Below are 27897 nucleotides of genomic sequence, written 5' to 3' on the forward strand. Positions count from 1 at the left end.
CTCTATAAACCTGACTTTATTCGTAAATTCCAGCAACTACAACACTCGATAATGTTTGCCTGTTGTTTGTGACACATCTAAATGTGGAGCAGAAACCGTTTCAGCTCCTCGGGGAAGACAAGGTCAGCGATCTTATGATGCTGTCGGATCCCAAAGCACTTCCGAATTCTAAGGCGGCAGAGGTGCATCAGAGAAGGGGGCCCTGGAGAAAGAGCGTAAGATAAGCCACACATTGGTCTCATTAATCTAAGGCTGCCCTCCCTCCCTTCTGTTAAAACGCACACAAGCTATTGCAATATCACAAAGAAATAATATGGCACTGTTTCAGACCATCTTCTAGTTTTTGTAGGAAGCATTTTTAGGCCATGATCTCCCTTTTCTGGTATCTAAATGAAATGGGTTTGTTAGGTTTTGACTTAGAACAGACTGAAAAAAATTCAAAGCTGAGTCTCACTACTAGAGGCTTCCAGAAGCTCATTTCGGAACTACAGAGCTACAGAAAATTCCCCAATAATGAAAATAAAGTTCATGTTTAATGGCTTTGTCCTCAACCTTAAAAAAAAAAGGTCGTTGTTTCTAGATGCAAATATTTTTATAACTTAGAAAGTTTAAGGTATTCAAGCGAGCTCTCAGTGAAGCATACGTGTACGTTCTTATTAAGTCAAATTTGTTTTTATATTCTGCCTTCAGAGCTTTCCCAATGATTCAACTCATAGGTGAAAAGTGAACTAGCTTGGGGAATCAAATCTTGCTTAGGGAACCAGCCAAGAGTATACATTTTAGGGCAGTGGTTCTCAACAGGGGTTGGGGGTAAGGAAAAAGGAGGGCCGTTCTGGGGGACACTTGGCAATGTCTGGAGACATTTTTGGTTGTCACAACTTGGGGGAGCTACTAGTATCCAGCAGGTAGAGGTCGGGGGGCAGCGGGGGCTGCTAACATCCTACAGTGCATGGACAGCCCCCTACTGGCAAGGGATATGAACAGTGCTGAGGTTGAGACCCATTTAAGGGGAAAAGGATGTGAAATGATCCACTCCAAACCCCCCACACCAATTTGTAATGGGAAGTCCCTTTTGGTTATTAAAAACACACACAAAAGCAAAGCTATATACCCTCAGGAATCCCCTAAACCAGCAATCCTCAATGCAGCCTGCATTTCGGAATCACCTGGGGTGGGGTGGGGGGAGGGGGTTAAACATCACGACATCAGGCCCCACCTCACAGGTATTGCTTCAGTTATAGGGCCCGTGCCTGTGGATTATTTTAAAGGTATGTGCCTCAGGTCATTTCACTGTGCAGCCAGGGCTGAGAATACAACCCAAAGGATCCGGTGGCCTCTCATTTCCTGGTGTCACCACAAGCTACAGGATAAACTGGGTTGTCTATTCCTCAGGTGACACAGATAAGAAGTGGACATAGACACAAATAGTTAAAGCAATGAAGGCAGCCTTCGCCGTCAGGCCCTCACAGCCCATTGAGAAGGCCCCTGATGGAATAAGGGCACCTTCCAGCTGCTGCCCAGAGCACTCAGGGTATATATTACCAGGCTGCTCCCCGGTGTACTCCAGGCAATAGTAACAAGCTGAGCAAAGTACACTGTGGGGAAACGGAACGTCGTCTCATCTCACCAAGGGCTGGAGAAGGATGTGACTAATCCTGTGAGCCAGATACACTGGCAGGACAACTGTAGGAGATATTGATAGAGACTTATGAAGAGCAAGAAACGTCAGGCCAAGGCTGCTGGAGAATTAAAAGCAGGACGTCAGAGTAAGCTTCATGTAACTAGTGGTGCAAATGGAGTAGCTGGTGGTTAGTGCAAGCTGGGAGACATACAACCACCGTAGCCTTGATTCCATGTAAATAGAGCTGAAAAGCCACTGCAGCTATGTCGCCACTTGCTGGCGCCTGTAAGGACACAGGGGGTTTGCCTCACTTCACGATAAAACCCGCTGAATCTATATTCGTGAACTGGCATGTTGCTTTGGGTCTCGATTTCTTTTTTTCCCTCAGCAACATTCACAATGCTTTCAGGCCAAAGTGCACTCGGGCGGCTCCGGTCGTGCTAGGCTCACAGAGTCGCTTTTAGTTTTCATTATGGGCCATGAGTAAACACTGCCTTACATGCTTTTTAGGGAGTGGTGGTGGTAATATTCTTGAATTCCTTGCCAGGGACACCCAGAGACCTAAATCGCTGTGTTAAATCCGCAGGGCTGGCTTTCTGCGCTGGCCTGGCCCCATGTCCTGTGGGCTGCCAGGCTGCTGGGAGGTGACCTCACCAAAACCCCAGAAACGACTCATGGAGGCAAAAGAAGGGGTGATTCTCTCCAGAGGCAAGTGACATTTTATAAGCCAGTGGAGTCACTGGCTGCAGTTGCCAAAATGTGAATTAAAGACATTAAAGGCAACGTAGGTATCCAAAGAATGGCTTTGGGAACTGAAGTGGAAGGAAGAGTCAGTGGAGACAGTCTGAACGTCCAGGAAGATGACCTGATGCGGCGGGGGGGATCATATACACAGGCAGGTGTGGGCGTGGGTGTGAGACTCTGGCTTCAGCGGCTGAGGCAATGCTGCCTTTGCGCATCCTTCCCAAGTAAAGAAAGTGACATCTTACAACTGTGTCAGTATAAAGATGAACATAATCCAGGTTGAGTTTTACACATTTTCTTCCTTGTGCTTTTAAAAGAAATTAAAATACTTCTGTGGGGGGGGCCCCAAGCCTTGTGCCATCTATGCCTGCTGGAGAAGTCAGCCCTGAATATATAGATAGAATGTTTTGGAAACAAGAAATGGTCAAACTGTAGGCAGAGTTGCCTGGGGGTTATTCCCCTGCTTAATGCAAATGGCTTTCTATTGGACCTGCTCTCCCTGTGCCTGGGCTCAGGCTTCCCTAGGGCGGCTGGCGCAGCTGGGGAAGCACAGATCCTGTGTGGGGAGCCCCGAGGCAGGGCTTCGGCCTTGAGCAGCCTGGGGCAGTGGGACTTGGAGGAAGGACTCTGTGGCCACTTTACAGTTCTGTTGAGAGCCAGGCTTAATTCTCAGTGCGTCAGGAAAAAATGCATATTTAACATCAGAATCCTTCCGGTATGGAAGCTGGCTTCCAAGTCCTGCAAACCCTAAAACTTAACAAAGTCCACACTGGTGAGAAAACTGCTCTCCACCTCTAGGGGCGAGTAAGAATGCAATCTGAGGGACCTCTGCTCCCACGGCAGCCCAGCCCCGACCTCGCGGCCCTGCCCCCTTGCTTGCTGGCCAACTACAATGTTTAGTCATTGCCGTCACTTCCCACTTACGGAGAAGGGCAGACTTCGTGTTGATTGGCTTACAAGAGTGCCTGTCTTCAGACTGCTGTGCATCATTATGACACTTCATGAGCTGCATTCTACCTCTGGAAACCAAGGACCCCTGAGTTCTTCCACCCCCTCTTCTTTATACAACCCAAAGAGGTTTCTGTTGCATCATTCTAAAGTACATTTTAAATAACTTTAATAATAACATTTAAAATTTTTGAAAGCTGGTCCACCCTATATATGAATATGAGATCACCCCAAATAGCCTGTCTCCAACCTGCAAAAAGCATGATGGTCAGTGACTACATAACCAGCGCTGTACTTTGAACACTAAATATCTCCGTTCCCCATACTTGCTGATGGCAGAGAAGGAGCTTTCTCAGAGTGCTGGAAGTCAGAACTCTGTAAGTACCTCCCCACTAGGTCCTGCAGGAGTCTCTACAGATTGGGGCTTAGGTTCAGGCAAAAAGAAGCACCTTCTCTCTGCAAGAGCTGGATCACAGAGCTCCCTGGAGGCAGCAACTCCATGGGCCGCTTGTCTTCAGCATTCCTGGCCTGGACGTCTGCTCCAAAGTCCATGAGCAGGTGGGCCAGCTCACCACTGGCCACCCTGGCCACAGCATGAAGAGGGGAATCCAGACCTCGACCTCTGTTCACACTTGCTCCTAAGCAGTCATGAGAACAACAGGGTCAGCGAGAAGCAGAGCCCAAGCATCCCTCTTGTCAAAGCACGATGCCTCAAAATGCCCTAACAAAAGGGCATCCATAGTGGACACAGCAGTTCTCCGGAGAAATGGGAGACGACTTGATTCCACTTAATAATACAAGAAAAATACCATTTGACAGTGTGGCTGAAGGTACAACATGAGCTATAAGCATATGAGGTTTAAAACCTCACCTTTGATATTATGCTCAGTGAAATAAACCAGGTGGAGAAAGACAAATCCCAAATGATTTCCCTCATTTGTGGAATGTAACAACAAAGCAAAACAGAAGGAACAAAACAACAGCAGACTCACAGACTCCAAGAAGGGACTAGCGGTTACCAAAAGGAAGGGGCTGGGGAGAGTGGGTGGGGAGGGAGGGAGAAGGGGATTAAGGGGCACTATAATTACCACACACAATATAGGCAGGTCATGGGGAAGCAGTACAGCACAGAGAATACAAGTAATGACTCTATGACTATAGCATCTTACTACGCTGATGGACAGTGACTGCAATGGGAGGGTGGTGAGGACTTGATAATATGGGTGAATGTTGAAGCCACTGTGTTGTTTATGTGAAACCATCATGAGATTGTATATCAATGACACTTTAATAAAAAAATAAAATAAAACCTCACCTTTGAACACTATGCACAGATGTGATACATGTAAGAAAAATCCTGGTGGCATGAAAATGGCACACTCATTATTAATGGAGCCAAAGTATTAGCCAGTACAGACCGGAAGTGACGTTAGACGGTGAAATCCCGTCTATAGCAAGCAGCCATATTCACACACTGAGCAACTGCCACGTGGTTTAAAACCTGGGATTTGGGACTATGATCTGGACTGTGAAGAGTAATCAACTTGGGAAGCATCTCTTAGATTGGGGTGGGCAATCCTGAGACCACAGGGAACATGACAAAATCCTCTTCAGGAGTAAGGTGGGTTTCCAGGACCAGACCCAGCCAGTTCCATCTGTGTATTCTCAACAAATCCCCACTGCAGCCTGGATGCTGGCTCCCACTGGGACATAAGGGGACATGTGGCTTGGCTTGAGTGGCTGTCCCTCTAGTAAAATGGGCATCCGTGTTTACTCAACAAATGTTACCTGAATTGTTCTTGTATTGTTCTTGGCTTTGTGCAGGACACTGAACCTGGCCCTTTTGAATGCCAAACCTGGCCCTTTCCTGACTAAGAAGCTTAAAATATACTTAGAGGCACGAGAAAGAGGAAAAGAGAGAGAAAGAGAAGATCTCCTAACTCATGGCAATGGCTACCAAGTCAGTAGAAGGCAAAAAGAACTACAAGAACATTCAAGGGGTGAAAGATTACTGGAGTTTTAAAAAATAACCAGGATTCAAATAATTAGAGGTGATGAAATGGTGTTCCAACACTGAAGAAGGGACAGGACATGAGCAGAGAAGTAGGAAAGAATGATGCCACATATGCCTCTTCAAAGAAAACCTCGAATTTACTACAAATGGGACAAGTTCATTTCTAAGGTAAAGAGAATTGGTTATGGAGGGAAACTCAGCCCTAATCCAGCAGCTGCGAGAGGAATGCAGGCTAATAATGTGGCTGGCGGGAGGAGTGAGGCGGGGGGAAGGGAGGGCATCACCAAGGCCCACCCTAGGAGGGGATGCCAGCATCGTGATCCTCACCCTTCCCGATAAGTGAGAAACCTAAAGTGCAGACAGAGTAAAATAACTCCCCCTGTAAACACAGCCCATGTGAACCCAGATCTTGCCCAACTCCACTGCCCGCCTCTTCCTTCTGCTGCAATACAAAGAGCTTGACAATACATTTAACTTACTTTTCATTTTCTTTCCTTGTTTCATTTTGTTTTATGTTTTACCTGACTGCAGAAGCTTCTTGGCACAGGCCACCTGGTGGTTTTCACAAGCCAAATACAGTGGTGTGCCCAGGTGGCTGATGTTACAGTCAATGTCACCTCCATGGTCAACAAGGGACTCGATGCACTCCATGTGGCCTGCAGCCCAAAGCAAAAGAAAACGGTTACAGCACAAATTCTCTTAGCTAGGGAAACAACACTTCCCCATTTTTTGTGTTGAAATTTGCCACCAACTTATCCACTAAGGAAAGGTATTTCCTTTAGTTTGACTAGGGAATGGTTGTAAACTCTGCCATCAGTTAACAGCTTGATCGTGAGATGCGCTCTGCAGCTCTGGAAGGAACGCCACGGGAGTTGACTAGCCACAGTCAGCAACCATCCACCTTTTTCAATTGTCTGTAGCTTTGTACTCAGTCTGGGGACAGAAATTGAAGTGAGAGTTGGGAGAGGCACAGAGGAACAGGGATTGGAGGTGGTCCTGTACAAGTAGGGGCCCAGTGTGGGCCATGGGGCGGGATGGAAACTTCCGACCCCACCAAGGGCAGGCCCCAGGGGGAGCAGGTCACCCTGGGTACAGGGACACTTGGAAGAAGCTGTCACATCCAGCATGCGCGGGGCCCAGTCTAGTAAACCGAACTTGGTAAAAGCTGAATCACTCTCCCCTGGTTGAGAACGTCTTGATTTAAATACTGCTCCTTGGTGTTTCTCTTGTTATACCATTTTAGTTCTATGTATCCCATGAATATGATGAGTTAGCATGTCTCTTAATGAATAAATGTCAATGTTTGGGGAGGTAATTATAATATGGGTGTCACATGCTGTAAGGATCACAGGAAGCCAGTCTGTAAAAAGTCCCTGGGGAAACAGAAAGCCGCAAAAATACGTGACAACCAGCTGATTTCACTTACCTGTGGAATCTGAAAACCAAACAAAACAAAATGAACAAAATAGCAGTAGACTCACGGACACTGAGAAGTGACCAGTGGTTACCACGTGGGGGGGTCTGCGGGGGAAGGGAGGGAGGATGAAGGGATAAAGGGGCACAAAAATTCTCAGTCATAATATAAGGTGGTCATGGGAATAGCAGTACAGCATGGAGAATATAGCCAGTGATTCTGTAACTTCCTCCTATGTTGACAGATAGTAACTGCATAAGTTGGGATAAGGATTTAATAATACAGGTAACTGGTGAACCACTGTTGTATACTTGAAACCAATGTAAAATTGTATATCAAGTATACTTCAATAAAAAAATGGTTAACTGTGAGGTGATAAGTGTGTTGATTAACTCGATTGTGGTAATCATTTCACAATGTATATGTATACCAAATATACCATTTTATCTGTCAATCATACCTCAATAAAGCTTGGGGTGGGGAAGAATTACTCCAAAGTGTATATAACATATTTCTAAAAATTCAAAAGTTTGCTTCACTTAGCAAACCTAGATGACCCTGAGACAATATTCTTTAAGGCCCTAAAATAGAAGAATATAATTTGTTCTATAAAATAACTTCATTTTTATGGTCTCATAGATTCAACAATATTTTCCACAAATATTGACAGTCTTCTATGTGCCAGGCCCTGTTCCAAAAAGATAGCAGTAAACAACATTCCAAATGCTCTAAAAGGATGGTTCTCAAACTTATTGTGCATCAGAATCACCTAGAAGGCTTGGTAAACAAAACACAGACAGCTGGGTCCCACCCCCAGAGTTACTGATTTAATAATGGGCCTGGAGTAGGGCCCAAGAATCTGCATTTGCAGCCAGGTCAAGTGGATGTTTCTGGTCCCAGGACCCCACATAGCCAACTATTGCTCTAAAATAGACCTCCTTTTCCCTCTTCCTTTCAACAGTAAGATATCCCTTGGAGGAGGAGTAGAAAACTTCAATTCTCAACAGATTTACCTCTCTTAGCAGCTTCATGGATGGGGGATGCCAGATCACTCACAGGGCTGGGGCTGGCTCCATGCTGCAGAAGCAAATTCACACAGTCCTGGCTGCCACTGACGCAAGCATTAAACAAGGGGGTGTGCCACTCGGTAGTGACGCCGTTCACCTGGAAAGGAAAGCTCCAGTATGAAGCCTTTGCAATTCCTCCCATCACAATATGGAGACTAGTTTTCCCATCCTTGAATCTGGGCTTATCCACGTGACGACAGGCTTTGGCCAATGGGACAGTCACCAACATGATGCAAGCAGAGTGCTTGCCCTTTCTTCTGCTCTCTCGGAATCCCTGCTACCATGTGAGCAAGCCCAGGCTGCCTGCTAAAGGATGAGGGGTCACATAGAGATTTTCTGTCTCTGCAGACATCCCAGCCATCCTGGCCAAAGGCATCGTGATCCAGCCTGCCCCACCTATTTGCTCTGTCTGGGGCACACAGCCACACAACACTCCCCAGCCTCCCTGGCAGCTAGACATGGCCTGAATTCTGGCCAATGGGATGTGGGCAAAATGATATGTGTCACTGCTAAGACTGCTCCTTAAAATTCTTCCACTCACAGTCCTGCATGTTTTCTTCCCCTTACAGCCACCTGGAACACAGATGACCCCTCAAGCACACATAAAAGCCACTTGTTGAAGACAGCAGAGCAACAGGATGAAGGGAGCCTGTGTACTCAAATCACCTCTGGGAAACAGCCTCTCTGGCGGGAACACCTACACTGGAGTTTCAGCTGAGCAAGAAATAAGCTTTCATTGCATTAGGCTACTGAGATTTCAGGAATTTGTAAATTCTTAAAATCGTTAGAGTTAGGCACATCTAAATGCTCAGTAAATACTGCTTGAGAGAATATGAGAAACCCACAATTTTCTGATTAGATTTTTCTATCCCTTTTGAGCATGAAAGGACTTCGTTAATAAGAGACTTACTGCTCCCCACTTCCAAATTCAATGCCTTTGTATCTTCCTTCTCCAGTATCTCATTATGCCATCCTGATTCTCATGCTCTAAACAACAAGCATATACCGAATCTCTCTCAATCCTCACACTGCAACAAACTAAGCAACGTTTTTGTTCATTTTCCTCTTTTCTCAGATACAGACTCTAAATCTCAGAGGCTAAGCAACTTGCCCAAGTTTCCAATATTAGTAAATGTTAGACATGGTCTGGGACCATTTCTCAGGTCTTATGGAGGCAAATGTCCTATGTTTTTACAATATTTCACTACCTTCCAGCCACAGAATGAAGGCAGGAAATCTAACCACTATTTATTGGTAGTGGCTGTTAAACTTGAGCCATGACTTTCTAGCTAAAAACTCAGTATTTCATCTATCGCGAAAGCAAATAAGCTTGATGGACATAATACCTTTGAACAACACTTCTCTTCATATTTCAAATCAGACTAATCCAAAATGCCAGAAATTATTCAGAAGGGATAGAAATAGTCATTTGCATTCATGGTTTCTAAGATGTTACTTGAGCTGAACTTACCTGAGCTCCATGCTTTAATAAAATGTTTACACAAGAGGGATGTCCTCCGAGACAGGCGTCATGGAGTGGGGACACGTGATCTGCCGTGAGGAGGTTCACCGGCCACCCCTGGAGGAGGGGAAATGGGCAGGGTAAGGGGTACAAAGCAACAGCTCCATAATGTTGCTCTTCAGCCACAAACCTCATACTATGACAACTCTTTCAAAAGTTAATCTGCCTCAAGGAAAACCAACTAGGCTATCATCAGACTTCTCAACAGAAACCTTACAGGCCAGAAGAGAATGGCACGATATATTTAATGCAATGAAACAGAAGGGCCTTGAACCAAGAATACTGTATCCAGCATGACTATCATTTAAATATGAAGGAGGGATTAAACAATTCCGAGACAAGCAAAAGTTGAGGGAATTTGCCTCCCACAAACCACCTCTACAGAGTATTTTAAAGGGACTTCTCTAGATGGAAATACTCCTAAGGGTAAATACATGTCAACAGAGAAAATAAAATCACAACAAAGAAAGCAGACAAACCAAATACTAACTAAAGGCAAAAAAGAAAATCAACTACTCACAAAAGCAGTCAAGGAAACACAAGAGAGCACAAAATAAAACACCTAACATATAAAGAATGGAGGAGGAGGAATAAGAAGGGAGAGACATAAAGAATCATCAGACTGTGTTTATAATAGCTTAATAAGAGAGTTAAGTTAGATGGTTAGATAGTAAAGAAGCTACCCTTGAACCTTTGATAACCACAAATCTAAAGCCTGCAATGGCAATAAGTACATATATTTCAATAATCACCCTAAATGTAAATGGACTGAATACACCAATCAAAAGACACAGAGTAATAGAATGGATAAAAAAGCAAGACGCATCTATATGCTGCTTTCAAGAGACTCACCTCAAACCCAAAGACATGCACAGACTAAAAGTCAAGGGATGGAAAAAGATATTTCATGCAAACAATAGGGAGAAAAAAGCAGGTGTTGCAGTACTTGAATCAGACAAAATAGACTTCAAAACAAAGAAAGTAACAAGAGATAAAGAAGGACATTATATAATGATAAAGGGGTCAGTCCAACAAGAGGATATAACCATTATAAATATAGATGCACCCAATACAGGAGCACCAACATATGTGAAACAAATACTAACAGAATTAAAGGAGGAAATAGAATGCAATGCATTCATTCTAGGAGACTTCAACACACCACTCACTATAAAGGACAGATCAACCAGACAGAAAATAAGTAAGAACAGAAGGCACTGAACAACACACTAGAGCAGATGGACTTAACAGATAACTACAGAACTCTACACCCAAAAGCAGCAGGATACACTTTCTTCTCAAGTGCACATGGAATATTTTCCAGAATAGACCAAATACTAGGGCCACAAAAAGAGCCTCAGTAAATTCAAAATGATTGAAATTCTACCAACCAATTTCTCAGACCACAAAGGCATAAAACTAGAAATAAACAGTACAAAGAAAACAAAAAGGCTCACAAACACATGGAGGCTTAACAACATGGTCCTAAATAATCAATGGATCAATGACCAAATAAAAACAGAGATCAAACAATATATGGAGACAAATGAAAACAATAATTCAACACCACAAAAATCTGTGGGATGCAGCCAACGCTGTGCTAAGAGGAAAGTGTATTGCAATACAGGCCTACCTCAAGAAAGAAGAACGATCCCATATAAGCAGTCTAAACTCACAATTAATGAAACTAGAAAAAGAACAACAAAAAAGGCCCAAAGTCAGTAGAAAGAGCGACATAATAAAGATAAGAGCAGAAATAAATAAAATTCAGATGAATAAAACAATAGAAAGAATCAATGAAAGCAAGAGCTGGTGGACCTTCAAGAAAATTTTTAAAAAATAGATAAACCCCTAGCCAGACTTATCAAGAAAAAAGAGAGTATATGCACATAAATAGAATCAGAAAAGAGAAAGGAAAAATCAGTATGGATACAACAGAAATACAAAGAATTATTGGAGAATACTATGAAAAATTATATGTTAACAAACTGGATAACCTAGAAGAAATGGACAAGTTTCTAGAAAAATACAACCTTCCAAGGCTGACCAAGGAAGAAACAGAAAATCTGAATAGACCAATTACCAGCAATGAAATTGAAGTGGTAGTCAAAAACCTACCTAAGAACAAAACTCCCGGACCACATGGCTTCACTGCTGAATTTTATCAAACATTTAGTGAAGACCTAATACCCATTCTCCTTAAGGGTTTCCAAAAAATAGAAGAGGAGGGAGTACTTCCAAACTCATTCTATGAGGGCAGTATCACTCTAACACCAAAACCAGGCAAAGACACCACAAAAAAAGAAAATTACAGACTAATATCCCTGATGAACGTAGACGCAAAAATACTCAACAAAATACTAGTAAACTGAATTCAAAAATACATCAAAAAGATCATCCATCATGATCAAGTAGGATTTATGCCAGAGATGCAAGGATGGTACAACATTCGAAAATCCATCAACATCATCCACCACATCAACAAAAAGAAGGACAAAAACCACATAATCATCTCCATAGATGCTGAAAAAGCATTTGGCAAAATTCAACATCCATTCATCATAAAAACTCTCAATAAAATGGGTATAGAGGGCAAGTACATCAACATAATAAAGGCCATATATGACAAACCCACACCTAACATCATACTTAACAGCGAGAAGCTGAAAGCTTTTCCTCTAAGATAGAGAACAAGACAGGGATGCCCACTCTCCCCACTGTTATTCAACATAGTACTGGAGGTCCTAGCCATGGAAATCAGACAAAACAAAGAAATACAAGGAATCCAGACTGGTAAAGAAGAAGTCAAACTGTCACTATTTGCAGACAACATGATATTGTACAAAAAAAACCCTAAAGAATCCACTCCAAAACTATTAGATCTATCTGAATTCAGCAAAGTTGCAGGCTACAAAATTAATACACAGAAATCTGTGGCATTGCTATACACTAACAATGAACTAGCAGAGAGAGAAATCAGGAAAACAATTCCATTCACAATTGCATCAGAAAGAATAAAATACCTAGGAATAAACCTAACCAAGGAAGTGAAAGACCTATACCCTGAAAACTGCAAGACACTCTTAAGAGAAATTAAAGAAGACAGTAACAAATGGAAAGTCATCCCATGCTCTTGGCTAGGAAGAATTAATATTGTCAAAATGGCCATCCTGCCTAAAGCAATCTACAGATTCAATGCAATGCCTATTAAAATACCAACAGCATTCTTCAAAAAACTGGAACAAATAGTTTTAAAATTCATATGGAACCACCAAAGACCCCAAATAGCCAAAGAAATCCTGAGAAAGAAGAATAAAGCAGGGGGGATCTCGCTTCCCAACTTTAAGCTCTACTACAAAGCCACAGTAATCAAGACAATTTGGTACTGGCACAAGAACAGACCCATAGACCAATGGAACAGACTAGAGAGCCCTGATATAAACCCAACCATATATGGTCAATTAATATATGATAAAGGAGCCATGGACATACAATGGGGAAATGACAGCCTCTTCAACAGCTGGTGTTGGCAAAACTGAACAGTTACATGTAAGAGAATGAAACTGGATCACTGTCTAACCCCATACACAAAAGTAAATTTGAAATGGATCAAAGACTTGAATGTAAGTCATGAAACCATAAAACTCTTAGAAAACAACACAGGCAAAAATCTCTTGGACATAAACATGAGCAACTTCTTCATGAACTATACTTCATTAATATCTCCCCAGGCAAGGGAAACAAAAGCAAAAATGAACAAGTGGCACTACATCAAACTGAAAAGCTTCTGTACAGCAAATGATACCACCAATAGAATAAAAAGGCATCCTACAGTATGTAGAGAATATATTCATAAATGACAGATCTGATAAAGGGTTGACATCCAAAATATATAAAGAGCTCACGTACCTCAACAAACAAAAAGAAAATAATCCAATTAAAAAATGGTCAGAGGAGCTGAACAGACAGTTCTCCAAAGAAGAAATTCAGATGGCCAATGGACACATGAAAAGATGCTCCACATCCCTAGTCATCAGAGAAATGCAAATTAAAACCACAGTGAGATATCACCTCACACCAGTAAGGATTGCCACCATCCAAAAGACAAACAACAACAAATGTTGGCGAGGTTGTGGAGAAAGGTGAACCATCCTACACTGCTGGTGGGAATGTAAACTAGTTCACCCATCGTGGAAAGCAGTATGGAGGTTCCTCAAAAAACTCAAAGAAATACCATTTGACCCAGTAATTCCACTCCTAGGAATTTACCCTAAGAATGCAGCAGCCCAGTTTGAAAAAGACAGATGCACCTCTATGTTTATCGCAGCACTATTTACAATAGCCAAGAAATGGAAGCAACCTAAGTGTCCATCAGTAGATGAATGGATAAAGAAGATGTGGTACATATACACAATGGAATATTATTCAGCCATAAGAAGAAAACAAATCCTACCATTTGCAACAACATGGATGGAGCTAGAGGGTATTATGCTCAGTGAAATAAGCCAGGAGGAGAAAGACAAGCACCAAATGATTTCACTCATCTGTGGAGTATAAGAACAAAGAAAATCTGAAGGAACGAAACAGCAGCAGAATCACAGAATCCAAGAATGGACTAAGAGTTACTAAAGGGAAAGGGACTGGAGGGATGGGTGGGAAGGGAGGGATAAGGGGGGGAGAAGAAAGCGGGCCTTACAATTAGCATGCATAATGTGGATGGGCGGACAGGGAGGGCTGTGCAACACAGAGAAGACAAGTAGTGATTCTACAACATCTTAGTACGCTGATGGACAATGACTGCAATGGAGTTTGTGGGGGGAACTTGGTGATGGGGGGAGTCTAGGAAACATAATGGTCCTCATGTAATTGTAGAGTTATGATACCGAAAAAAAAATAGTTAATCTGCCTCAAAATCTGCAAGTACACCAAGGTGCTGACAATGACATAAACAAACCAACAAACAAGGGACTTTCACACTGCTAGTGCAAGTGTAATACCACACACCCACTCAGGAAAATGGTTTGACACTGTCTCTGAGAGTTGATGATAAACTTACCTACAACCCAGCCATTTGGCTCTTGGGTATATACACTCAAGATTGGGCTTCAGCGCGCTCTTACTCTCTCCTGTCCTCTCGGTGGATCATCGTGCTGACGAAGTCCATGACGAGGAACTGAGGCCCCAGTCCAACCACTGTGGAGGCAGTGAATCTTGCTGACAGCGTTAAGTCTGGACTTGCATCCACCTTCAGATGAGTCTTAAAATGCCTGCAGCTCTGGCCCCCACTGTGACTGCAGTCTCCTAAGGGCCCCTGACCCAGGTAAACTGTCTTGGCATTCCTGACTCACAGGCACTGTGAGCTACATGTTACTTTAAGCTGCAAGTTTGGGGGTAAATTGTGACCCAGCAAGAGATGGTTAATACGGGGCCAAAGCATTAGGTGATCCTCCACAGACAGAGAGACACAGAGAGTCTCAAGGCAGATGGACAATTACGTTCTTCCTCTAGGTGCTCTAGGTCTGAAGAAGCAAGTATCTGAAAGGCCCTGGGGTTCATCAACCTCTAGGAAAATGTGCTCTCCAGGAGAGGGGTCATGAGCCCAATCCAAGCAGAACATGGAGAAAACTCCAGGAGAGGGTCTATAGGTTTCCTGATCTTAGAATCCATTATCCTTAACAGGAGAAAACCAGGTGCAAAAAAAGTTCTTTATCTTGGGATACATCAGTTAAAAGTACAGCTAGTTTAATTAATGACTTGGTAATATATTGTGCCTTTCTTTCCAGAATAGTTAAAATTTGCCTAAAATCATTCCAATACTCACTCACCATCATTCCTAAGCACTTCTACTTTTATAAATCAGTCCCCAAACCATCCTGGCCTTTTGGCTTTTCAAACTTGGTGGGCAAGCTCATACTTTCTGAGATAGCCAATCACTCTGTCCATACACCTGGGTCTCTGAGATCTCGAACCCAGAGCCTTCCTTTGGGGGGGCCTTGGAAGGGGTTCTGGGAGGCCTGACATAACCCGCTTAGAAATGAGAAATTCCAGTGTCCTGGACAGTATTTTGCCACCCAGCTCTTCAGTTTTCAGGCAGGGAAGGAACTGTGTCTTTCCTTACTTCATAACCTCAAATCCCATCTGTACCTAATAGACACCTAATATATGTTGACTGACCCCCCCAACTCAAAAAGAATTTGAGTTATCGCATTTACCCCTTCACAAGTACTGCCCATGACTTTACAATGTGGCATCTGCTATTTCATTTTATTAGTCATTATTTTCTTATTTTTTGGTGGCATCCCTTTAAAGATGTGTTCTCAAATCCTTTTTTCCTCCTCAGCACTCTGTATTTGTCCAATCCCTTCCGCTCATACTGCTACAGTGTACACCAGAAATTCAGAGCATATAACTCCGAATTTTTAACTGCATTTTTCTCTGTGCAACAGATCATGAGACAAAAGACTATGCTGTAAAGGAATTATTAGTTATCCTGTTGTTATAAACGTCATCCTCCAGTCACCACTGCCATTTCTACACTATCATGTAGATGCTCCCACATAAGTCCAGGCAAATGAAAATGCAAAAGAAAATTCACAATACGAAAAGTTTACACCACACATCACACATTCACATTACAAAAAGGTTCTTTTACATCAAGGTTCCCTTGGCAAATTTAAGACTGCATTTACAGTTCATCATTGAACTACAGTTCTACTTTAAATGAACTGTGGTGATTTGTCTGAATTCTTGACAAGTCTGAATCATATAATATTTTAAGGTAATTTTTAACCCATTACTTCACACAAGGTTCAATCCACAGTGGGTTTGCAGTTTTTTTAAAAACAAAAAACAAAAAACAGGATTGACTGGCTTTATCTTTAATTTTTCTGTAATCAGTTGTCCTCTAATCATAACCTATACTCAGAAGCTCTTTCTGATGGTTCCATGGGGCTGTGCACTATCAGAGCACCCATGGGTGACACTGTGCTCAGTACCTGGCAGTTTTCTGTCCCAGCCCCAAATCATATGCCCACCAAGACTGAACCAACTACAAGGTTAGGCTTTTTCCTTTGTCCTGTCTGTGATGAACACACCCTTCTGTACACTCGGCAGAAAGGAAAGTCATGAGTGCACATCTCACATTCATCAGAACACATTCCCTTCCACTTTACCAAGGAGATCAAAGCCATCTGACGGCAGGGCTTCCCACATCCCCTTCCTCCCCACCTCTACACCGCTCTGCATGTCTCTGATCTTCTTTTCCTTCACTGCTCCTTTCTTTGAGGAAGAAATGTGGGCACTGGCACCAGCAACCATGACCGTGCCGGTCCCTCAGCACGCCTTATCTCCCTCACCCAGCGCTGCTCACTGCGTCCCAGCGCTCTCCTCTTCCGGCATACTTTCCTTTGGCTTTCAAGGTCTTTCTATTGAATGATCACCAGTGAGTTCCTCCTTCTTAAACCAATACACATTGCTCCATCTTCCACCTCCTTCCACCTCTGAATTTGCTGTTTTCATCTTGACCTCATAAAACCTCTCATGTGGCTTCTGAAACAGAGCTCTACCTAGAAGCAGCTCTATCTCTGACCTCTGACGGCCATTTTTCTTTCTCTTTCACTAACTCCATCCTCTTCTTCCTTCCATCTCCAAATGCAGTTTGCAAAATTACGAATGCAAAATATAACTTGGTTTAGTTTAGCAACAGTGTTTTCCAGTATTCTTTGGCTCTCTGAGGTGCTGTGTAGATTGTAATGGGAGAATAAATAACATTTGTGATGACAGTCACTGGAATAGGTAATTTACACAATGTCATCTCAGTTAATTCTCTCACACCATATAAGGTAACATAATGGATTGAATTTTGGTTCTCAAATCTTTACTCTCCTATAGCATTGCTTACAATCACACCCTTGACATCACCTCATAGTTGACAAAACATACTTCCTTGACCCTTGACTTTGGACTTGGTTGTCTGACTTGCTTTGACCAATGGGACGTTAGTAGATGTGATATAAACAGATTAGAAATATTCTTGCCTAGTTGGGCTTGGCCTACAGTGCTCCAGCCTTTTGCCATGAAAAGAAAATTCCTTAAGGAGCCATTGCTCAAAGGATGGGAGACATGTGAGCAGAGCTGCACCCAATGCACAGCTTAGAGCCAAGCCCAGCCTAGACTGGCTGACCCAAAGACTTGTTAGCAAGAAATAAATGTTTATGGTATTATGCCACTGGATTTCGTGTGGGCTACTGCACAGCAAGATCTACTACAGGTAGGTATTAGAATGCTCATTTTATGAAGGCAAAAACTGAGGTTCCGAGAAGACAGAGCTTGCTCAAATAATGTGATTGAGCTTATTAGCTAAAGACATGGTTGCAGCTGATCTTCAGTTAATCTATAATACTGAAATGAATATCAGTCCAATTTAATAAGTGATATATAAAAGCTGCAATGATCATTTTCCATCCTATCAAAAATAAGGTATATTTTATTTTATCTGGGAAGCAGCTTAACTTCTTGTAGCTGGAATTATGTGCTACTATCTATATTTCAATGTATAATAGGCTGCTGTTATCATACACTGCTTGAGATAGTGGCTTAGGGTGGTCTGCAAATTCTCTCTAAAAATTTTCTTACAGGGGATTTCTTAGTCTAGATAGGTCCATGAGATTGGCATTTTTTTTTTTTTTTTTTTTTTTTAATTGAAAAAATTTTCCAGCTTTATTGAGCTATAATTGCCATATAATATTGTGTAAGTTTTAAGGTGTACAAAGTGCTGATTTGATATATATATATATATATATATATATATATATAATGAAATGATTACCACAATAAGTTTAGTTACACATCTATCACCTCACATATTACACTTTGTGTGCTCATATATTGAGAAATTGAAGATCTACTCTTAGCAACTTTCAAACATACAATTCAGTATTTTTTTTTTTTTTTTTTTTTTTTTTTTTTTTTTTAGAGGGCATCTCTCATATTTATTGATCAAATGGTTGTTAACAACAATAAAATTCAGTATAGGGGGGTCAATGCTCAATGTACAATCATTAATCCATCTCAAGCCTAATTCTCGTCAGTCTCCAATCTTCTGAAGCATAACGAACAAGTTCTTACATGGTGAACGAATTCTTACAGAGTGAATAAATTCTTACATGGTGAACAGTACAAGGGCAGTCATCACAGAAACTTTCGGTTTTGATCATGCAATATGACCTATAAACCATCAGGTCAAATATGAATATTCATTTGATTTTTGTACTTGATTTATATGTTGATCCCACATTTCTCCTATTATTATTATTATTTTTATTTTTAATAAAATGCTGAAGTGGTAGGTAGATGCAAGATAAAGGTAGAAAACATAGTTTAGTGCTGTAAGAAGGCAAATGTAGATGATCAGATGATCAGGTGTGTGCCTATGGACTAAGTATTAATCCAGGCTAGACAAGGGCAGCAAAACATCCACGGATGCAGAAGATTTCTCTCAAAGCAGGGGGGGTGAGGTTCTGAGCCTCACCCATGAGATTGGCATTTTTAAAAAATTTAGAACAATTATTATATTGTGGAATCACTATGTTGTTCATCTGAAACCAATATATCATGAATCAACTATATTTCGATTTTTTTAAATTAAAACATTTTCACTAACCACTACCTGAAATTTATGATGTCCTTCAATTATTAATATAGACAACACACCACAGTAGTAATAGCAGTACAGAGGACTATTGTTGAGAGGAATCACAGATATTTTTTTACTGCATTACAATTGTTGCAGATATCTAAAATATCTCAAAATATGCAGTCATCCTATTTAGAAACTATGGTGGTTATTAGAATTGCCAGTAAATCTTCATTTTTAATGCACTAATAAAGAAGTCCATATATTACTATGTCACACTTGTTTTCATATTTTGAGAAGTCATCTCAGTATTGTGTTTTATGCATTTAAAACATCAGTCTGAGAAAGGGTCTGCAGACTCTGCCATGCTGCCCGCAGGGGTCAGCGGTACAGAAAGGGCCAAGAGCTCCTAACTTAAAAGAGCTGCACTCTTTTCAGGAAACAGAACATTCTGAGCAAAAACTTTATTAGAATTTTGAGTGCTGATTTAAACCCTCTCTTCAAGGTGCCTGTGGTTAACTTTCCAGTAATTTTAGACCAGCAAAGCTCAAATTAACATGTACTAGGAATTACACCTGATGAGCAGAGACCCGTGAATCAAACCGGGAGAACCACTGTCAGCTGGAGATTCAACAGAACTGAAAATGTCTGTGAAACTGTACGATTACAGATTTTAAAAAGACACTTTCAAGGGTTTCTTTCGCATCAGGTGTTTTCAACATCAGCACTACTGACATGTGAGGCTAGATAGTTGTTTTATGTGGAAGGCTGTCCTGTGCAATGTAGGACGTTTAGTAACATCCTTGGTCTCTAGCTACTAGACACCAGTATCATTCCCCCCTCCCTGCTCCCAGTTGTGACAATTAAAAATGCCTCCAGACATTGTCAAACATCCCTTAAGGGATGAAACTGCCCCAGTTGAGAACCACTGTTTCACATGATAATTTTCAAGAACACAGTCTATTGAATACAGTGAAGGCAACTTGAATGCATGAATTGGCCTGTTATTCAGTCAATAAATATTTATTGTAGTACCTACTGTGTACATGGACTTGTGCTAAACTATAGTGTTATGCCAGCTTCTATATACAGAAATGTTTTGACAGAATAGGATTCACCTCATTTTGCTGAAGAGAAAATTTTTATCTTAATACCAGGCTATGGTTTTTTTCTCAGTGAGGTGACTGATAGGATGTTCTTAGTATTTCGCTTTGTTGTTTTCCAAAAAGCTACCTACCTGGCTGATGAGATTCCTGAGAGACAGCACACGTCCATGGATGGCAGCTTCATACAAAGGAGACCAATCTGACACATCATCTGCATGGAAAGGGAGCAACGGGTCACACCCTTCTGGCACACACTAGGCCCGTGGACTCACCCCAGCCCCTAGTGAGAACCTCCCAGGTCTTAGTGGACAGAGACACAGAAGTCCATCTACCAAAACTCCCATCAGAACTTCACCACTTCCACTTCATTGACATTGCCTGCACACCATTTATTTGTGATGTCTCAACAGCTAAAGAAGGAACTACAGCCAGTGTCCAAACTGAGGGCAAAAGAGGTGGATTGAGATGACAAGTAGGTTACTGTACTTCCATTTACACACCTGTTTCAAAGGCAAATGGTCCATTTAGCTAAGTGAGACCTTCGCTAATGACCAGCATTAGTGTGTTAGCTGTGGTTGCCAGTCTCATTTCCTGCACGAGAAGCCAACTGTGGCACCTCAGCAAACAGTGCCATATACTAATCATAGTCATCATGTAATTGCATACACTATTAGGCTTGGAATCAAACCTAAACAGAACCATATCTATTTATGGATTACCTTCTGTCCCAACATCAAGCACAAATCAGAGTTCAGTCTGGCTTTGGGGGGTAGTATTTACCCCTCAAAGGCAACGTGCCAGTGTGGCCAAGAGAAAGCCCTGAACTCAGACCTGTGTGGCTTCTTCTAAGTTGTGGGTCCCTAGACAGACTCTGAGTCACACTTTTCTTCCCTGTAAAGTGAGGACAGCAATATACCTACCCACACCTCAGTCCTTAGTAGCAACTATTATTATCCTGCCCTAACAGTAAGCACAGAGTCTTGATGACACCCCATAATCACTGCTATTTAAAATAGCAAATTTATTCTACAACCATACGGAAAGATAACACATTCTTAGGAAGGAAAGCTGTAAACCCTATCCTAACGCATTAAATACTTTCCTCCCTTTGTAATCAAGTACGGATATAACCTAAATGAAGCATAGATCTGAATTTTTTTCATCTCAAGCAGCACCTAATTTCCACAACAAATAAATGCAGGAAGTCATAATGTGAGGATGGTTGCCTGAACTTGCTTCAGCTGCACCTCTGCCTGCTTGAGTAAACACACTACACACAGACAAGGCAGGAGAGTCTGGTACCAGTTGTGCCATGTAAAGGAACGGGGATCTCCTAAAATCTGAGCAGACCTGGAGAGCCAGGGTAGTTCTTAATGCCTTGCAAACTCAAAGGCCATAATGGACAAGGCTAGAACACTCTGTACTTAACATGCATTGGCTGGGGTTGACCTGCTACCTGGAGCTATCAATGGCCTGGATAGTCTGTCCCTGTGAGCAAATCACCATCTTTCCAGATGGATTCCTGAAACATTTATAGGTAGGAGGAAGCTGAGTCATGCTCCTGCAATGCTTTCCTTCTGGGGTCCCTAAGGTGCGTGAGGCAGCTTAGTGAAATGGCTTGTCCTACCTCCAAAACCTTATGCTCGGGTCCTCACAGCATTCTCTGGGGTTCCTGGTTCTCCCAGGAAAAATACTGCTGCTTTTAGGGCTTGGAGCCCACAATCTAGACTGCAGATATGGAAAGATTTCTCTCCAACTTTCAATTAAAAGGACAACTAATTTCTCCCCTTTTGGTGCTGCCAATGTAAAACACCAACCACACAAAATCTTGAGTGAGAAGAGTGAGCCAAAAGTTGAGAAAGTTTTGAAAATTAGTTTTAAATAAATTTGCAAGTGTAGCCTAATGGATCACCGTGTGTGATGATCAAACCATTTCTTTTTCCAAGTGCTCAGCGGCTACCTTTCTTAAAACGACTTCACACCATTAGAGTTGACAGCCCAAACACTCCAGGCGGGTAACTTGGGTCATAAATTGTAACGCTGTTCAGATTTCATAACAATGAAGCAGTCATATTATCAAGTATAGAAAAAATGGGCTTTACTTTCTATTCATTCATCATGGAATCATTACTCCTTCTATTTAGGGCAAATAAAGAATTCGGTACTACTCTAAGAGAAAAAAAGAAAAGGGCTCCCGGAGGTTTGTACCCCTGCATTAGAATGTAGTATTTACAGAGCAGGTGAAGACTGTGCCTTTGAGAAGTACAAGGTGTGGTCCTACTACACATGGTGGGGGCTGACAATTTCTATCTGTCTAAAGGCTTTATTGAGTTATAATTCACATACTATCTAATGCACCCTTAAATATGCACAATTTAATGGTTTTCAGTATTTTCACAAGGCTGTGCAACAATCACAATTTTAGACCATCTTTATCACCCCAAAAAGAAACCCCTTGCCCATTAGCAGTCACTCCCCACTTCTGCTTCCCCCAACCCCTGGCAACCACTGATCTACTTTCTGTCTCTATGGATTTGCCTTTTCTGGACATTTCATATAAATGCAATCACACAACATGTGCTCTTTTGAGACTGGCTACCATCACTGAGCACGTTTCAGGGTTCATGCACATTATAGTGTGTATCAGTACTTCATCCCTTTTTATGGCCAAATAATATCCATTGTACAGATAGACCACATTGTATTATCCATTTATCAGTTGCTAGGCATCTGTGTTGTTTCTATTTCTTGGTTATTATGAATCATGCTGCTATGAATACTCACATACAAATTTTTGAGTGGATGTATGTTTTCAGTTCTCTGGGATGCACACCCAGGAGCCCAACAGCTGTATGATATGGTGACCCAATGTTGAACCTTGTGAGGAACCGCCAGCCAGACTATTTTCCAAAGTGGCTGTACTACTTTATATTCCCATCAGCAGTGTATGAGACTTCCCTTTCTAATTGAAAGTCATTTCAAATTAGGGTAGGGGAGCCTATCATAGGGTGCCTATACCCCTGCCGAGAAGAAAACCTTGGGTCCTTGTAAAGCCCAGATTCATTTCAAACTCATACAAGGACTTAAGTCTCAACAGGTCTCTGAACAATTGAGTGATTAGATAAAAACTTAAAATTGTAACAATGGATAGGTTGACATTTTTTCTAGCATTGAGTGCATGGAGATACACACGCATACACACAGAGTTTAGGAGATGCCATAATTTGCAACATGGATTAGTCCACACACACACACTCTCTTTAGCTCCTGCAAAAACTGAAGAGAGAGCTGACAAGTGCACCTTGCCTGATCCTGCCTGGGAGGATCGGAGAGACCTTTCTCCAGGGCTTTCCAGAGCCCACACCCCAAGTGGGCAATGAGCTACAGGCCCAACACATGTGCAATTAAACCCAGAAGCAGCTTTCCCTGCCTTCCTGCTGAGAAGTGGAGAGAGTGGAGTGAGCAGGAAAGGGGACCTCTTCCGGCCAGCGCATGGAAACACTCACAGTAGGAGACTATCGATGAAGGGGACACTCAAGGTCACAATCCCCTTTGCCAAGGGTCCTCCAAAGTCTTTGAAACTCAAAGTCCATTATTTGTATACAACACATCATCGAAGCCCGTGGTATGTATTAAGGATTCTTCCCCAACATTTGTTCACCCAGAGTATACTGGTTTTACTGCCAAAAAATAGATGTCAAATAGGGTCACTGGCAATGCCACAGATTCAATAGCGTAGCTCATGGCTCAAATGGGGCAGGGAACTTTAACAAAAACACTCCACAAGTCCTCCAATTAGCACCATTAAACTTACCTTTCTTTTAAATTGAGTCTCCATCAAACCCTGCAGCACATTAGGAAAGCTGCCATTTCATTTTCATTGCAATTTCTGGAACGATTTTTTAAATTTCCATTATTTCAGAAGAGATTTAAAATGCACTAATTGGTACATTCTGCAAGAGCTATTAACGAAGCTCTAAGCTCTGAGGCAATAGCATAAATCTATCTACCCTGAGAAACATTTTGCAAGGTCAAGAGGGAGAAAGAGAGGTTGGGCTGCTCTGAGAGGGGGGAGTGGGGGAGGGCGGCATTTGCCTTCAGTCTTTGGGACGTGGTGGGGGAGGTTCAGAGGTGCGCACGAACACTGGAGAGGATCTGGGAGCTGTGTTCGTGATTACAGTGGACCGCGGGTGGATTTTAGGACAAAGAAGAAGAGGAGGAAGAGAAACAGAGGCTCATGGTCAGAAATGGCAATGGAAAGGCCCACTAGGCAACCCTTGGGCAAGTGGGGCCTGTCCACTGCAATCCTTTCTCCAGTTCCATTCCCCAGCCTCTTCTGTCTGTTGGGCCGCCTTCCCCACAGGGACCTCACACCACCACCCGTTCTGTCTGATCAGGCTGGTTTCCCTGGAAAACTCACCCCTGCTGAGGCAACGACCCAGTGCCTACAACTCCACCACCAGAGAATGATGTTGCTCCCTTTCCACGCCTTCTGCATGTGAATACTCTCCACGGGGTGGGCTCCATTTTGTCAGGAAAGAAATTTCTCTACAAAACCCTGAAGGATAGACACTAAAAATGGGACCAGTGGTTACCTGCCCAGGGGAGTCTGGGTGGCTATTAGTCAACCCTTCAATGTATTTCCCAAAATTTCACTGACGAGGTATGTATGGATTAGAGTTCTCGAGCCCTAACAAAATACCACAAACTGGGTGGCTTACTGCAGAAATGCACTGTCTCACTGTTCTGAAGGCTGCAAATCCGAAATGAAGGTGGTGTTGGGGCCACACTCTCTACGCAGGCTCTAGGGGAACCCTTCCCTGATGCTTCTATCTTCTGGTGGCAGCTGCCCATCATTGCTGTTTCTTGGCTTGTTCCGCTCATCACATGGCCTCCCTGTTGGTCTCCTCTTCTCTTCTCGTAGGGACGCTAGTCTCTGAATTATAAGCCTATCTTAACTAATTACATCTGCAATGACCCTCTTTGCAGATAAGGTCATGTTCTGGGGTCCTGGGGGTTAGGACTCCAACATACTTCTTGAGAGGGACACAATTCAACCCCTAATATGGTATTTTCAGGGGGAAAAAGACATACTTTTCCTATTCCTGGGGCAGGGGAGTCAAGTACTAGACAAATCTCTGTGAAGAGTTGGTTGACAGTTTCCTCTCCTTTCCTCTCTGTCTGCAGAGGAGCAGGCAGAGAAAGGCCTGTACATAGAGTGCAAGCAGCAATGTTCCCCCCAGACGACCCACACCTGGGCACTATTTTCCCTCTGACCTGGTCCTGTGTCCTGTGCCAGGGGATACGCTCCACCTAAACTGAATTTCTCGGCCTGGCCACTTGGAAAAGGCATTGTGAGTGCTTACATTCCACACTCTAAGGTCAAGACTTCAAAAGCATAAACAAATGCAATCCAGCTACAGCGGAGGTTCTGCCCAAGGGGCAGGACTGATGCAAAGCAGGGAAAGATGGCACTGAGGTGGGGAAAGGGAGACAGCCTGGGAGGGTTTCGTGCACACATGGGGATGGTGGCTCGGCTGGGCACAGAAGGTGACCAGAGTTTGCCAGTCAGATGCAGAGGAGGAGGTGGTAGGAGAATGAGGTGTCCTGGCATCTGCCCTTGTGACTTCCCCCTCTTGGAAAACTTCTCTTCCTTTAGCCCCTGTGGAATCACTGCCTCTGAGTCTCTATCTGCTTGTCTGTCCTATGTCCTCAACTAAAGGCCTGCCCCAGGCTCCATGCTCGGCTCTCAGCTCTCGGCCATCCTACCATTTCTCGTTTCCCAGGATTTCAGCACTGCCCCTGTGCAGAACATTCTGAGGTCTCTCATGCCCGAGCTGTAGTCACTCCACAGCCTCCGTCCATGCCACCATGCTGTGCTGGGTGGTGGGCAGGGACACTGGCACTTTTCTGTTCAAAATACCAGGCTTCTCCCTCTCCCACTCTGCTGCCAAGCCAGGCCCTCTCCCCCAGTTCTCTGCCACCGAGCCCTCTTTCCTGACAGTACTTTAGGCTTGAACATTTTACACTTTTGGCTGCCTTCTCTCCTTTAGCCCCAGTATTTAAGCAACACAGCCTGACTTCTCTTTCATTTGAAATTGTCACCCATACTTTCCCTTTCTGTCTTTTCCAAAGTTTGTTCCAAATGTAAGCTTCATGCTCGCATTAGTGCAGTGGTTCTCAAAGTGTGGTCCCCCTACAGCGCCTGCTACAGCATCAGAAGCTCTGGCGGAGGGTCCCACCGTCTTCATTTAACAAACTCTCCAGGAGATGTTGGTGCATAGGAGATTTGAGAACCAGTGGATTAGTGCAGGAACTTGCCGTGATCCCATCCCAATCCATTCTGACTGTGCTTCCAGATTCCTTCACTTTCTTCATTAGTGCTCCAGAACCATTGATGGCTCTCAGTTCCCCACCTCCCAAAAGCTAAACCCCTCCACCCCGTTTTTCAGTCTTCATTATTGGGTTCCACCTCTCCACACTTGTTCTCATGAGACTCCCTAAGGCCCTCTGCATTCTAGTTGGGACAGTGTGTCCATTTTCTAAGTGCCATTCCTGTGAGCGTATATACACCTGCCCATCCCCACCCACCCATCCCGCCCCAGCCAGAGCTGGACCGGGACCTTTTGAAACCATCAACAATAAGAAGTGGCTGGTGCCCCTCTCTCAGGTGGGAAAAAAAAGCAACATAATACTTAGCTATGAAATACTCATGCAGAACTCAACCCAATCACTGATTCTTTCCCATATTGATTGGTTTGCTGCTATAAAAATATATCAGGTTCATTTTTAAAAGTGCTTTTTGGTGCCACTCTGCTTCCTACTGCTCCCAGTTTGTATCCGTATAGCCGACTGATTCGGTTCTGCCTTCGTGGATCCAAATCCACCCACCTTCTCTCCTCGAATGGGCAGACCCGTTTTCAGAACCTGTCTGGTCAGCAGGCACCTGCTGGCAGCTCTCAAGAAGTGACAGTTGCCCAGAGGCCTGAGACGCTACACATTAGCAAAGACACCACCTGGCAGGTGAGAATCCTGCCTGTAAGGCACTTCCCTAAAAGTTTTTTTAAAAAGTTTAAAGTGAATCAATCAGTGCTCAAGCTATGAACCTCATTTATAAGTCCAGCCCCACTTAAATGCCAGACACCTAAGACCTTCTCATGAATGTTTTAGCAGTAAACACGTCCTATGTGTAAGTAACTTTCAAACCTCTAATGTAATGTAAGTGACACGTTTGAACCATGAAGAATTATTCTTTGGAGTTTTGGTTTTAACTGCAGAATAAATGGTGACAGTCGACTGTATGGTCAAGCAGACTCTGCAGACAGAGGTGTACACATTTTTTAACTGTGTGAAGGATATATATCAGCAAACTATGGCCATCTGTCCAGTCTCCCCTGGACACACCTCAGAGGAGCCTCTAAAATCCAGGCCCTCTTCTGTCTTCTGCCCTGAGTATGTTAGCCAACCTCCCCAGCACCGATTCCCCAGGCCCCAGACTTACCCCCCATCAACAGGTTTGAAAGGGGCCTGGCATCAGGAAGGTGCCCTGGCTTCAGGGGCTCGCTGCCAGTCCTGTACTGCGGTTCTTGGTCCATGGTGCCCTCCTGGGCTGGGCAAGCTGCGTGCTCCACTTTAGTTGCTCTGAGAAAGTCCAAATTCCATGCTCCCTCGGCTCCTGGGAAATTCCAGAGCCTCACTGTCCTGGTCAGACGGTAAGAAACAGCCATCTGCAGCAGAGAACAGCACAGGGAGGGTAATTAGAGCACTACCTGTGGGCAGACGTGTGCACACAGACACACAGGCACATGCTCCACCTAGCTGGCTGGA

The 27897-nt window shown here is 43.2% G+C and overlaps 1 protein-coding gene across 1 annotated transcript; it reads right to left on the bottom strand.

Moving 5' to 3' along the window:
* Positions 1-9: 9 nt before the first annotated feature.
* ASB9 (ankyrin repeat and SOCS box containing 9) lies at positions 10-27897 on the bottom strand. Its single transcript, XM_017675457.3, has 7 exons — positions 27572-27897; positions 20202-20281; positions 9280-9387; positions 7755-7905; positions 5849-5983; positions 3763-3951; positions 10-202 (listed from the first exon to the last, which is right to left on the bottom strand). The coding sequence occupies exons 1-7, from the start codon at positions 27795-27797 to the stop codon at positions 78-80; spliced, it is 1014 nt and encodes a 337-aa protein (XP_017530946.3). The 5' UTR covers positions 27798-27897; the 3' UTR covers positions 10-77.

This window comes from Manis javanica, chromosome X, assembly GCF_040802235.1.
Source record: "Manis javanica isolate MJ-LG chromosome X, MJ_LKY, whole genome shotgun sequence".
Classification (NCBI taxonomy): Eukaryota; Metazoa; Chordata; class Mammalia; order Pholidota; family Manidae; genus Manis; species Manis javanica.